The sequence below is a fragment of the Desmodus rotundus genome, chromosome 3 (assembly GCF_022682495.2).
Source record: "Desmodus rotundus isolate HL8 chromosome 3, HLdesRot8A.1, whole genome shotgun sequence".
Classification (NCBI taxonomy): Eukaryota; Metazoa; Chordata; class Mammalia; order Chiroptera; family Phyllostomidae; genus Desmodus; species Desmodus rotundus.
This window is the reverse complement of record NC_071389.1, coordinates 88,825,947-88,840,647: the sequence shown is the minus strand read 5'-3', so window position 1 is coordinate 88,840,647 and position 14,701 is coordinate 88,825,947. Positions and strand designations below refer to the sequence as shown.

At 38.8% G+C, this 14,701-nt stretch overlaps 1 protein-coding gene across 2 annotated transcripts; it reads right to left on the bottom strand.

The window, feature by feature from the left end:
- Window positions 1-225: 225 nt before the first annotated feature.
- Window positions 226-14,685, bottom strand: PAK1IP1 (PAK1 interacting protein 1). Of its 2 annotated transcripts, none has more exons than XM_053921040.2 (10): window positions 12,387-14,465; window positions 11,918-12,080; window positions 8,365-8,485; window positions 8,215-8,289; window positions 7,730-7,782; window positions 7,200-7,345; window positions 7,011-7,108; window positions 5,175-5,274; window positions 4,321-4,444; window positions 226-4,165 (listed from the first exon to the last, which is right to left on the bottom strand). In XM_053921040.2, exons 2-10 carry the CDS (start codon window positions 11,958-11,960, stop codon window positions 3,960-3,962), a joined length of 966 nt encoding a protein of 321 aa, XP_053777015.1. In that variant the 5' UTR covers window positions 11,961-12,080; window positions 12,387-14,465; the 3' UTR covers window positions 226-3,959. The 2 variants fall into 2 exon arrangements, with proteins under 2 accessions (XP_053777015.1, XP_024408160.2); XM_024552392.4 differs by lacking the exon at window positions 12,387-14,465 and adding an exon at window positions 14,547-14,685 and having other exon boundaries at window positions 228-4,165.
- Between the last annotated feature and the right edge of the window lie 16 nt (window positions 14,686-14,701).

The following is a 14,701-nucleotide window of genomic DNA, read 5'->3' as shown; positions in this document are numbered from 1 at the left end:
TATAGGGGCCTTGGTCATAATTTCTAAAACTGGAAACAACTAGATGTCCTTCAACAGATGGTTAACATGTAATGTTAACTGTAGTATAACCACATCCTAGCTTAGATATGCACTAACCTGAATCAATCTCCCAGTTACGCTGAGTGGAAAAATCATGCCCTCCAAATGTATAATCCATTTATTGTAATTTCATCAAAATTAGAGATAAGGAACAGATAAGCAATTGCCAAGAGTTGAGGTGGGTGCAGCTATGCAGGAGGGAAGTAGCTATGAAGTGCAGCATGAGGGATCCCTGTGGTGATAGAAATGTTCTGCATCTTGATTGTATCATTTCTATTTCCCAGATATAATATTTTATTATAATTTCCAAGATGTTACCATTGCAGGGAACTGCGTAAAGGTACATATATCTATATTATTTCTTACAACTGCATGTGAATTTACAATTATCTCAAAATAAAAAGTTGAATTTTAAAAAGAACCAAATCCACTATTCCTTTTAGAGTCCTTGCTAATGCAAAAAGGCAAGGAAATAAAAGGTATACAGATTGGGAAAGACAACAATGTCTTTGTTCACAGATGACAGGATTGAAAGAATCAGGAAAAAACAAAACAAAAGCCCTAGCTTACAGGGCTGTCAAACTCATCTTCACAGGGGGCCACATCAGCCTCCTGGTTGCTTTCAAAGGGCCGAATGTAATTTTAGGACTGTATAAATGTAACTACTCCCTAACAGTTAAGTGACCTGTTAAGTGTGGCTGGGCTGGATAACAAGGTGCCGGGCCAGATAAAACAAGGTGGAGGGCGATCGGGCCCTCGGGCCTTGTGTTTGCCACCTGCGCCCCAGCACTAAGTGATTACAGCAAGGTTGCAGGATACAAGGCTAACACACAAAAGTAACCAACTGCTTTCCTATATACCAGTAATTAACAAGGGGAATTTGAAATTATAAACACACCACCATTTACATGAGCAAACCCCAAAATAAAATAGTTAGGTATCTAACAAAATTTGTTAAGATCTGTATGAGGAAATCTACAAAACTCTGACGAATGAAATCAAAGAACCAAATAAATGGAGAGATACTCACATTCCACATTCCTGGATAGGAGAACTCAATACTGTCAGGATATTAGTTCTTATTATTTAAAAAAAATTTTTTAAAGATGTTAGTTCTTAACAAATTGATCTACAGATTCAATGCAATCCCAATCAAAATCCCAAGTTATTTTATGTATGTCGACAATCTGATTGTAAAGTTTACATGGAGGGGCAAAAGACCCCGAATAGCAAACAATGTTGAAGAACAAAGTTGGAGAACTGATGCTGCCTGACATTAAGACTTACAATAGAGCTGCAATAATCAAGACAGTGCAGTACTGGCAAAAGAACAGACAAATAGATCAATGGAGCTGAATAGAGTTCATAAACAGACCACCACAAATAGAGCTGACTGACCTTTGACAAAGGCAACACAATGAAACAAAGAATCTGACAAATGATGCCAAAAACATGCAAAAAAAAAATCTATACACAAAAACCTTTCACAAAAATTAACTCAGAATGAATTGTAGATCTCAATGTAAGATGCAAAACTATGAAACTCCAATAAGGTAACACAGGGGAAAACCTAGATGACCTTGGGTGTAGGGTTTTTAGGTATGACCCATGAAAAAAATAACTGATAAGCTAGAGTTCATTAAAAACTTCTGCTCTACAAGATGGTATCATGAGAAGACAAGCCACAGATGGGAAGAAAATATTTTCAAAGCATATCTGATAAAGGATCGTTACCCTAAATGTACAATTGACTTTTAAAACTCAGTGGGAAAATAATCAGATTGAAAAATGGTCCAAAGACCTCTGGACACCTCACCAAAGATACACAGATGGCAAGTACGCATATGAAAAGATGTGCCAAATCATGTCATTGGGGGAATGCAAATTAAAACAAGGAAATACCACTGCTACACATGTACTAGATCAGCCAAAATCCAGAATACTGTCAACACCTAACACTGGTGAGGATGTGGGGCAACAGCCACTCTCACTTTGCTGGTGGGAAAATGGCACAGCCACTTTGGAAGACAGTTCAGCAGTTTCTTACAAAAACTAAACATACTGTTATCATACAGTCCAGCATCCATGTTATGTTCTTATTTACCCAAGTAAGTTGAAAACATGTCCGCCCAAAAACCAGCATGTGAATACAGCAACTTTATTCCTAACTGCCAAAACTTGGAAGCAAGATGTCCTCCAGCAGGTGAATAGTAAACTGTGGTGCTTATGTAAGACAGTAGAATGTCATTACACCAAAAAGAAATGAGCTGCCATGGCTGGTGTGGCTCTGTGAACTGAGCATCAGCTTGCAAAGCAAAAGGTTGCTGGTTCAATTCCCAATCAGAGCACATGCCTGGGTTGCGGGCTAGGTCCCCGATCAGGGGCATGTTAGAGGCAACCAATGTTTCTTTCCCTCTTTTTCTCTCCCTCCCCTCTCTAAAAATAAAATCTTCAAAAAGAATTTTTTTAAATAAGAAGAAATGAGCTATCAAGCAACAAAAAAGATATGAAGGAAACTTAAATGCGTATTACTAAATGGAAGAGGCCAATCAAAAAAGGCTCCAATACTGTATGATTCCAACTATATTACATTATGGAAAATGCAAAACTATGGAGACATAAAAATACATCAGCGATTGTCAGATCTGCAAATGAATGGGCAAAACAGCTGTTTTAGGGCAGTGAAAACTCAGTAAATTTTAATAGATACATCGTTAAATTACTTGTCCAAACCAATATACACCAAAAGTAATCCCCTGCCTTGGTTGGTGTGGCTCAGTTGGCTGGAGCGTCATCCTGTAACCAAAAGGGGGCAGGTTGATTCCCAGTTGGGGCACATGTATAAGTTGCAGGTTTGATCCTCAGCCTGGGTATAGACGATCTCTGGTCAGATCACATACGGGGGCAACCAATTGAGGATTCTCTCTTGCATCGACATTTCTCTCTCGCCCATCCTCTCTTTCTAAAAGCAATTAAGAGGGTGTCCTCAGGTGAGGATTTAAGAAAAAAGTGATTCCCAAGTTAAACTTGATGATGTGTCAATGTAGGTTCATCCTTGGTAAAAAATATGCCATTCTGGTGAGTGATGCCGACAATGGCAGGGGCTACAGGGACATTGGAAAAGTCTCTGTATCTTCCTCTTAATTTTATAACCCCAGAACTACTCTTTAAGAAAATAGTCTTGAAAACAAAACAAAACAAAAAAGAAACCTATCTTCATCTTTGTTTACAGGCCTGAAATAAGTTAACAAAGGTCACTGGAATGTCAGACACACGGTTTGGTTCACTTCCTAAGTGATTCCCTCTGAAGAGAGTGGCATTTCCAGTGTCCAACTGTCAGATATCTGATTTTGCCAAATCAGGAGGGATTCAACATGGGCCCGCCTAAGTAAAACCGTCTTTTCAAAACATCCAGTAATCTATGAGGAAAGAAGGTAAGAAATGATGACAGTATAATCAACAGGCTCATTTTAAAACTACCTGTTAGATTAGCTACAAAATTATTTTATGGCTTGAAATGGACAAAAAAGAAATGTCATTTTCCCCGATCTTAAACTCTCTTACCTACCTCTGGTAAGAATGTGTTCAAGATATTTGTGATTTTTGTATTACTTTACATTACATTATTTTGAGAAAGACCTTTATTTGCTTTACACAAAAGTAAAAATTCTATTACACATTAACATAATATATCATGATATATATATTGCCTACTAAAAAGTTTTGCTACTGTTTAAAAACAAAAACCAAAAGTGACATAGTGATTTTTTTTTTAAGTTATACATTTTTTCCAAAAGAGGAAATTCCTAGCTTTTACTTGGCAGAAAAACCAGGTACATTTGAAAATAATAATTCCATCTAAAACGTTTTTTCTCAGAAGTTTGAATTCACTGCATTATTCATATTTTCTTCTTTTTTCTCTTCTTTTCCAACGTTTCTACCATTTTCCTCTTCTTGGTTGACACCAGGCCACTTCCTTTTGTTGGCTTCTTACTAACACCAGTTAAACCGCATTTCTTCATGCTAGGTTTTGACTGCCTTTCTTCTTCCTGCACTACATCACCAGATTCCTTTTTGCTGCTTTTGGACTGTTCTTCTTTACTTACTGAAACATAAGACAATGCATATAAGATTGTTTCTCCCCACTGAAAACGAATCACAGGCTGACAATATAAAGTGAAGTTATCTGGGTCTCCTTCAGTTCAGTAATTCAAGAGGTAACAGATTATTCAATTTTTTTAAATTACCAATTTCATTTACCTAGAGAAGGCTCTGCAGCTGGAGGAAGGCTTTCTTTTGGGTCTGTCACGCTGTCTAGCCACACTCCAAGACATGTCAGCCTGGCGTTAGTGTTTACTTCACAAAGTAAAGATGGGGGAACTTTCTAAAACAAGCAAGATAAATTTGTAACAACATAGGGGAATTTTAAATAATTACTTTTCTTTTTCTATAATCAACTCCTTAACTTAAAACATTGTATTTTCTTGAGAATAAGATAATGCTGTTTAGAAGAAATCTATTATCTTGATTCTTGATTGATTTGGCTATGTCCTTCACAGAGCCAATTTCTGACTACTCAGAAACTGTAAATTCACTAAGGAAAGGGACCATGTCTTGTTCATTTCTAGGTGTTAACAAAGAACTGTGAACAAAGCAAGCACTTAACACACCGTATTCATGGGATAAACAAGACTGTCTAGGAGAGGGAGGCTATCGAAGGGAATTTAATATTCCAATTATCTGGTTCAAAACTACTGTTGGTTCCACAATTAATCAGGAATCTCCAATTTTTTTTTTTATTTAGTAATGGCAGTATTTTCCCCAACAAAATATTACAGAGAACATCAATATACAAAAAAGAAGAAAGTAGAACCTCTCTGAAAAAGTAGGAGTTCTGGGATCCCGCCAGCACAGATTCACCAATGCCAACCCAAGGCAGCTCCATGGCACCCTACTTTTAAAATCATGAATATCAATCACACCTGAAAGACTTTTAAAGCGCTTGTTTCAAGATCTCTATGACCCTTAAGAAAGAATCCCATGTCACTTAACTCAAGGCAATACGATAGTAAGACCTGCATTACAGTGTACTGATGCTGTGCTAAGACACCGACCTTGTCCTGTTGAAGCTTCCACATTTTGATGAAACCATCACTTGATGCTGTAACAATAACATGATGCTCTGGAATTTCAAAACTGAACATGTCTTTTACCCTAGAATAGAAATATTAACACCACAAATGATCTTTTCTTCAAATAGCATGATACTGTAATAAGTTTCTATGCACACCACAAATGATCTTTTCTTCAAATAGCATGATACTGTAATAAGTTTCTATGCACACCACAAATGATCTTTTCTTCAAATAGCATGATACTGTAATAAGTTTCTATGCACACAGGCTCTTGATTTTTCAGTAACTGTGCTTCACTTCCCATGAGTCAGGGAGTCATTTTTCAAGATCTAAATTCTAAAATAAAACTATTAACTATATCTTTTAAAAAATTGAAATGATGATGATGATATTATAATCAGGTCATCACAAAGGAAATAAAGATACTGAAAACAAAGCCCCTCATCTCAAGAAAATACAAGTTCAGTATGGAAAGAAAAGACAGACAAAAAGATGAATCAAGTCTTCCTTCGATACATTCATTCCTCTCATTCCAGGGCCACCAACCCTAGTCTAGGCTACTATCATTTTTGTTCTGAATTATGAAGTAGTGTAATTGGCCTCTCTGCTTCCATTTTTGTCCCCTAACAATTTTTTAAATGTTAATCAAAACATGTTAGTCCCAGGCTTAAAATTCTACAAAGCTAGGATTTGTACTGGAATAACACAGGAAAGGAGGAAGTGACTGGAATATTTAAGAAGCAAGACTGAGCATAAATTGACAACTGCTGAAGCTGGATAGTGGGTCTATAGGGGCTGCTTCCTTACACTGGTCTATCTGCCTTTAAATTTTTCCATAATAAGAAATTAACATAACAGAATCTACAGAGGCATTTATTCAATATAGAATCAAAACTTTTCACTAGGGCCTACAATGCTGTGCACCATCTGACTCACTTTAATCTATAGCACAGGTCTTCCGTTCCTGAAATGCACCTTCCTCAGAGCCAGTGTCCCTGAAGTTCTCTCTTTTTTTTTAAAAACAGTTGCTTTTTTATCTCTGAGGTCCCATTTCCCCTTCCCTGATAACGTTAAGTAGGTTTGTACAGTGATTGCAATATTCTGAGTGTTTACAAAGAGAGATTTAAAACCTAACTATTATTTAGAAAATAGTAACTAAGACTTACTTAAGATGTATAGCACGCAAATAAAAACACACTCAAGTATAACTCTTTACATTTTCACCTTTTTCAAAATTATAGTGGAAAAAGCAGGGACAGAGTCAGACAGAACTGGGTCTGAATCCCAGCTCTGTTGGCTAATAGTTGGGGCATCTTGGCAAAATCACTTAACTACGTACTGAGACTTAGGGTCTACCCCTAGAAACACAGTGAGTAGTAAGAGGTAACAGAGACTGGCACAAAACAGAAGTCTATAATGTCCTGTATTTCTTCTGAAGGAAAACCAAATGGGGTAATAAAGACAGGAAAAAGCAGACAAGGGGAATGAAGTAAAAAGGCAAGAGTGGTCAGAAGCGAAGTTCAAGACTGTTTAATTTCCCCCCCCATTCAAATATGGTTCATTTTAGGCCCAAGACTAATGAAATTATTGGAACTGTATTTTGTGCACATGACTAGTCCTGATGACAACTTGGCCACTTTTGCGTTTACTAAGGCCAAGCCACTTCTACCATCCTCTTAGACTCCAGTCATCATATATATGCAGGTGTCTATCCCTGCAACTGTTCATAAAAACATATCCTGCGGTATGAAACTACTGCACATGACATTTGAGACTGTACCCATATACACAACAAACTGGAAAAACAAAATATACCTGTTTCCATGAGCTTTAAATTCACAGAGACACATTAATGAATCAGTATCAAAAAACCTTACAACTTCTTCATCTCCACCCACTGCAAGGACCGACTCCTAAGAGAGAGAAAAAGAATGAGTAATCCAGAATGTCAAACAATTCCTACCATCATATACACACTAAACTTACTCATTTCTGATCACTTACAGAAAGAAATGTAACAGAAGAGACTCTCTTTTCATTTGTGATAGTGCCAGTAACAGATGCTGTGTCAAGACGATAGACATCTATTTTATTTAGTATGACAACTATATATTTCTCTCCTTTTGGGGACCATTCCACTATGTGAGCATCTATAAGTTAAAAAAAAACCTTTCATTTCATAAATAAATAATAATCAGAATACTACAATAGCAAATATTTATACTGCACATTTTCACATCTATTATCCTACTGAATACTCAACAACAAACATAATACATATTTTGCAAGTTCAATTTTAGACAATAAACTGGGTTCAAAGAATCACTAAAGATTATAGGGCTGGACGGTGGTGGAGCCACAAGAATCCCAATCTAAAATGAAAGAAGAAAGTAACCCAAAGCATTTGCTCGCAGAGGTAACCACCATCGTGTAGGCAAATAAATGTGTGCACACACACACATGAGTATTAGTGTGTGTGTGTATTCATATTCTACCAAGTTGTCCTAAAACACATTCCAAACAAAAATACTCACTTTGTTTTATATTTTTTATGAATGCCAATCTTCCTTCCACAAGATTCCATGTTCTGTAAAACAAGAAGCTCACTTATGGCATAGTCACAAACTTTACGAGGCTTTAAGGTAAGCATAAAGAAGACTCACTCAAATGTCAATTTACTAAATACGTGGCTGTTCAGAAGAACTGCTGTCTTTCCTATAGCTGCAGCTAAAATATTTATGCTCAAGATTAACTTGTTAAAGGGGTATTCCCACTTCCCTTTAATACATTTAATGTATTTTCAAAAGGTTTCATGTTCTAAAACACTTCGCAGCTCACAATGACTAAAATCTTATGTGTATGTTTCCATATAGAGCGTGTCATTTTTTCCCTACCATTACAAAAAGGTTCACTAGCTTTCAACCTTTCCTTGTATCACAATATTCTGGTGGGCTCCTGTTGTACTTGAAGAACAAAGATCACAACTAAAGTAAAGATGCTATTGAGCATTATAACTTACCTTAATGTCTTATCTGTACCCACAGACAGGGCCAACTTGCCAGATGGGTGAATAGAAAGAAAGGTCACATGTCCTCTAAAAGGAAATCAACAGTTAGCCCTCAAATTGACTGGCACCTGGAGACCGCCAAGGAGAAAGGGCAGGACTCACTTATGCGCCTTAATTGACTTCAGGCACTCCCATTTCTTTGCATCCCAGACACAAATGAGCCCATCTTCCGCCCCACTAATTAAGTGCCTGTTGCCATGGAATTTCAGGCAAGTTATTGTGCCTGTGGAAAAACAAAACAGGCAAAATTAATATTCAAAATTATTATTCTGAACACAAATATAATTTCTGGTTTGAACGCTATGCTGTGATAACTAAAATATCAAATATAAGTATTACTGAATTGAATGTTAACACTTAAGTGAAAAAATTAACTTTTTGATACAGTAGTTTTAAGCCTATTCAAGTATTTTCAGCAGTTTCTTCAGTTTTAGATATAGATTTGAACTGATGAGTTTACTTTCTTGCTCTCCATTCCCATAATCATATATTTAGGAGAGAACTGGTAAGACGGGGAAGTCGAACAAAACTAACCAGCTAGCAGCTAACCTGGGGTAACAAGCTGAAATGTACAGCCATACATTCTGAACAGTTAGCTACCCAATCATCCACATTCCAGGGCTGTTTTTTTTTTTTTTTAAATCCTCATTGACAGCATGTTTACTGATTTTAGAGACAGTAAGGGTGAGAGAGAAACATCAATGTGAGAGAAATATCAATTGGTTGCCTCCTGCACATGACCCAACTGGAGATCAAACCCACAACCTCGGTATGTGCCCTGACCGGGGATCGAACCCACAACCTTTTGGTGCATGGGACAATGCTCTAACCAACTGAGCCTCCAGGCCAGAGCCCAGAGCTATTTTTAATTCAACTTCTACACAATTCTCATCTACTGTCCTAAGAACTTAACATGTTAAACTTTTCCACTATGCCCTCTTTCCTTCCCATAGTTCAAATATTAAAAGGCTGAGGGAGGTGAGTTGATGGAAGAACCCAGCATTCCTCTAGCTCCTAAAAGCAGTCCATGCCATTATACATTTGCCCTCAAGTAAAATTCCCTGTCCTTTGATGGTATGTCAGCCAGCTTCACTGCCCTGTAGCTCAGGGATCAGCAAAATACTGCTTGCAGGCCAAATCTGGCTGGTGCACTGTTTTCGTAAGTGCAGTTTTATCTGAACACAGCCTTACTCATTCAGTTACAAGATACGCGTGGCTGCTTTCACAATACAAAGGCAGAGGTGAATAAATCCTAGTAGAGACCATATGGCCACAAAACCTAAATATGTATTGACAATATTATTTTGTCATTTACGGAATAACACTGTGAACCCCTGGGTCACTAGTGTTCACCTGCATACCTCCTTGTCAATCCTTTACATTTGCCCTTTATATTGAAAGAGCCAAAGAGCTTTGATGAGTCTGCACCAGTCCCCCATTCCCGTACTAAGACTATACGGGCTAACATACCAGCTTTCCTTCAAAGTGGGAGGTTTTAGCTATCCTTGCTCATGTTTTTCTGTTTCCCTGCTGTCCTATTTCTTACTCTGGATATTTTGCTTTCCCGTATCTTCCACTCCTGCCCATGACTCCATCTACTCCCTGGAAAAAGCTTATCTAGACAACAGATGGAAAACCACAATTTATATGAGGAGTAAAGGAAATCAGGGGCCCTACTTCATTCATCCCCCATCCAAACTCTTACTGTAAGTCCTTTTCTTATTGTTGAACACCTGTACCAGTGGGTTTGGACAGACTAGTTTTGTTTAAATTATTTCTTCTAAGCCTTAGAAAGAGAGGCGGCTTTCTCATACAAACTGGGATTGAAAGACACAGGAAAAGAAATTTATGCTGCAATGACTCAAAGCCTAGCTTCTGTCAAAAAACAAGATACGTGTCAAAGTAGTGAGGGACCATCTAACATAAGACAGACATTGACCACTTCTAATTTACTGCTAGACACCAATGCTTGGGGTGGAACTTCTGAAATATATGAAGACAGGATAGGAAAAAAGGGTACCTGTCTTATCTGCCTTTAATTGCAGGAAAACAACTTCCATGGCTGAGTTTCCCTGAACTATGTACATACCTAACTGACTCTACTAATTGTGTTCTTCCTTTCCAATTTTCCCTTTTCTCTGATACATGTTAAACCCCTCATTCTTTGTCTCCTGGGAAAATGCAATGAAAATAGCATATAATGTTCAATACTGAGAGAAAAAAAAACAACTACCTGTTTAGTCTGTTTCTTGATCCTGCCACTATACTGGGCAATATACCATCTGTGTGGAAAACCCGACCGTGACTTGAGAATCACTGTTTCTTGGCTTCCTCAAGTCTACTGACCTTTGCCTTCTTTGTATTTTAATTCCGTCACACCCACAGCCTGGACACTGTTACTGTTCAGAGCTGTTCCACATCAGAACTCTTGAACTCTAAGAATCTATTTTCTGACCCAACCTCACATCTTGCCAGCCCTTTCATGCCTACCATCAATCACACTCCACCTGCTTTCTTATTTCAGAGATCTACAGACCTTAACAACCCATTTTCTCTAGGCTGAAAACCTACGCTCTCACCAAAATCCTTAATTCCCCTATAATTTAATCCTTCCACACAAACCAAATAACTTTCCTTGCTCTATATAAATGTCTATAGCTTACTGCAAACACATTACTAAATCCATAGCCTCCAAATTCGATTGGGCGGCTCTGGTAAGTACTTTTGCTTAGTTAGTCAGCATCTCTTTCATATCCTAACTGCCAGCACTTTGCTCAAACCTTGATCACTCTCTCCTCCCCATTCAATCCCTAATCTTCTCTCAAGGACCCCATCTGGCCCCATCTACTTCTCCAGCCACTTCAACCTTCATTGTACCCTTCTCGTAACACTGACCTGCTTACAGTTCCCCATGCACACCAGTGATTAAAAACATGGGCTCTAGACCTAGGTTCAAGTTCTAGTTCTATTGTTTTGTAACCTTGGGCAAGTCATGTACTATCTTTGAACTACGGTTTCTCTTCTATAAACTGAAAACACAAGTGTACTTTTGGCACTGTTGGCACATGATACTCCTTCAGTACAGGTAGCTGTCAACATGATGTTGCTACTTGTGCTCCTCATGCTGCCTGCTCTCCCTCTTTGCAAACTTCACTTGGCTAACAGATGCTATTTCTTTTCCAACTTGAAAGATTTTATTTATTTTTAGAGAAAGGGGAAGGGAGGGAGAATGAGAGGGAGAGAAACATCAATGTGTGGTTGCCTCTCATGTGCCTCCTACCAGGGGCCTGGCCTGCAAACCAGGCATGTACCCTGACTGGGAATTGAACAGGTGACTCTTTGGTTTGCCGGCTAGCACTCAATCCACTGAGCCACACCACCCGGGGCTGGTATTTCTCTTTCAAGGTAATTCAGATGTCATTTTAAGAAAGTTTTCAGTGAAAATTCATCTCCTCCCCTTTCCCTCCGGACTGATTTAAGTGGTTCCCTTATCTTCCAATACAGACTGCGAACACCGTAAGAACAAAGAACTACACTTTTTTTCTCATTTCTGTATTTCCTAGCACAGAATCTGGTTACTGAATTGTGCAACTGAAGTCAAATTATAAAGCAGTAATACCTCAACATTATTATCTGAAAGGGTATCATTTCTTACCATTGTGATGCACCAGAGCGCCATGGTCTATCTTCTTTTTCATATCATAAATGTGAATCGTTTCATCTTTGCTCCCAGTGACTACAAAACGACTATTTACAGCCACCGCTGACAAGCAGGCCGTGTGGGCATGGTGAGTGAAGTCAGCCACAGGAGTCCATTTCTGCAGAAGAGTAAACCATATAATGAATGTCACAGCCATGCCATAGTTCTCCAGAAACAGGTAAGTGGCTTCACGTCCCATGAAAACTAACAGCAGATCTTACAGAGAAAAAAACTATCCAGTGATATGCAGATTAAAACAAATAAGGAACCCAATAACTGAATAAGGAAGCTAAAGCAAGAAGAGGGAACTGTGATGCTGAGTATCATAATTCCAAAACAACCATTCAGGTTCGACTACAAGGACTTTTAAGTTCCCATCCAAATACTTAACCCCTTACTGCATTTACTCATATGTGAGACTCACAAACTGTTCATTTATTCAAATGTTGAATTTTTATTTGAATTTATTCACTCAAAAACAAAGTGACTGTATGTGCCTGGCATCACTTTACACAGTTGATATACAGCAGCGAACACAAGAAACGAAAGTCCTTTTTCTAATGGAGCTGCCATTCCTGTAGGAGAAACAAGAGAATGTCATATACGGATAACTATAATGACAAGTCCTAAAAGGAAAATACACAGGATTAATAGTATGTTTCCATTAGTACCAATGTAAGCCCTAGAGACTGACTAATGATGAAGTTTCAAGAACTCTACAGTCACTGACAAGTAACTTTCGGATTGGAGAAGTGTGACTGGTTGAGTGCAAAGAACGGATGCACACACACCTCTCAGGTTGAAGGACAGCAACAGAAAGTATTAGTAAAACAAACCAAAGAAGAAAAAACCCACCTGATTTCTTTGAACATACTTATTATGTTATTGTAAATTAATTCTTAAGTAACTCCAGCAAGAGACAGTCCTTCTGTCAATAAAAACCCAGGGAACCTCTTTTGAGTAAAGACACAGCATTCCTTGGGGGGGGGGGGGGCTACTATGGCCATAAATCAGTATTACAGAAGGAATGTTGGTTATCGGGGCTACTGTCTGTCCAGGTGTAGAAGCAGTATTGGATAATGGTTACGAGCTTCAAGTATCCAGGGATCTGAGTCCCAGGTCTGCCAAATTTTAGCTATATGGCCTTGAGCAGGGCACTTAACATATTTCAATGTCAGGTTCCTCATCTCTAACAGGAGTATAACTGTATCTGCCTCAGAGGACTGCTGTGAGGTTACACGTATCTGGAACGTGGTAAACAACATTATTACAAAGAGAACACAATTAGTAGCATCATCTTTAATTATTAAAAACATGTCACCTTTCAACCAAAGGCAGATTAATAAACAGAGCAGAAAATAAACAAAAGCAATTAATCAAAACACACACTACCAATTTTCTGGTTAATTCAAGACTGACACCTTGATTCCTCCATTAAGAAACACTCAATGCGCCCTGGCTGGTGTAGCTCAGTGGATTCAGTACCAGCCTGCAAACCAAAGGGTCTCCAGTTCGATTCCCAGTCAGGGCACATGCTTGGGTTGCAGGCCAGGTCTCCAGTAGAGGTTGTGAAAGGCAACCACACATTGATGTCTGTCTCTATCTCTTTCTCCATCCCTTCCCCTCTCTCTAAAAATAAGTCTTAAAAAAAAAAAAAAGATTGCTTTTCTTAAAAAAAAAAAGACAGAGAAAGAATGAACCTCAATGAAATAGGTTTCTAAGAGATACCTAGGATTGCTAAGGTGAAAAAATAGTCCTGGACTAAAATATCTTATTTTTAGTCCTGTGTGTACCCTGTCTGACTACAGGCAATTCGTTTTTTAAACTCATACATCTTATAAAATACTTGTATTTTGTTGTAATTTCTCTCCATGCATTTGTCTTCCAGTCCTTGCCCCTTTATGCCGGGAAGGTATCCAGTACAGGATCCATACCCTTGGCTTCCTTCCACCTTCGTTGCTAGTAGTGGCCTCACAGTAAGGATGCAATAATGAGCTGGTGTCATCTTGATCCACCTCTAATATTTTGTAAAACTCCAGGACAGAAATTCAGTGAAAGAGCAAACATGTAAACTGGCTGCCAATTTATGGGAGCCACCCTTAAATACATAATCTACAACCCATTTGCTCCTTCACAGAAATGCCACCTTCCTTTGTACACCGCAGTCATGAATGAAAGGCATTATCTTGTTTCATGAGTTGCCTGCTCCATGTTTTTTTTTTAATTTACTTATTTTTAGACGGGAAAAGAGAAAGAGAGAAACATCGAACGGTTGCGTCTCGTGCTCCCCCTCCTAGGGACCTGGCCCACAACCCAGGAATATGCTCGGACTGGGAATCGAACCGGCGAGTCTTTGGTTCGCAGGCCAGCACTCAATCCATTGAGCAACACCAGCCAGGGCTGCCTGTTCCATGTATTAAAAAGCTAACCTATCCTTAAGTTTCCTGAGTTTGATTTGTCAATTAATCCCTAAGAAGTGACACAGTGTGTTCACCTCTGGTTTTGCGTTTACCCTGGCCGTACAGGAACCGTACCTGACCTTTCCCCGTCCACACCTCCGGCACTCCGGCGAATCGGCTCTTACCTCGCGGCAGCCGCTTGTCGTGCGCTCCGGGTGTACAGCGAACCCAAAAAGGACCTGCTCGTAGCAACCAGCGACCAGCTCCATTCAGAAGCACACGTGCTTCTTCAGCAAGCAGCGTTCTGAGGGGCGGAGACTAAAACGGTTGCAAGCGGAAG

Excerpts from the sequence above, each read along its gene's own strand:
- PAK1IP1 (XM_024552392.4), bottom strand. The coding sequence starts at position 14,630 with ATGGAGCTGGTCGCTGGTTGCTACGAGCAGGTCCTTTTTGGGTTCGCT. Across the intron at positions 8,486-11,917 it reads CGCTCTGGTGCATCACAATG|GCACAATAACTTGCCTGAAA; the intron begins GTAAGAAATGAT and ends GTTTTTCCACAG. Across the intron at positions 7,783-8,214 it reads GGTACAGATAAGACATTAAG|AACATGGAATCTTGTGGAAG; the intron begins GTAAGTTATAAT and ends CTTGTTTTACAG.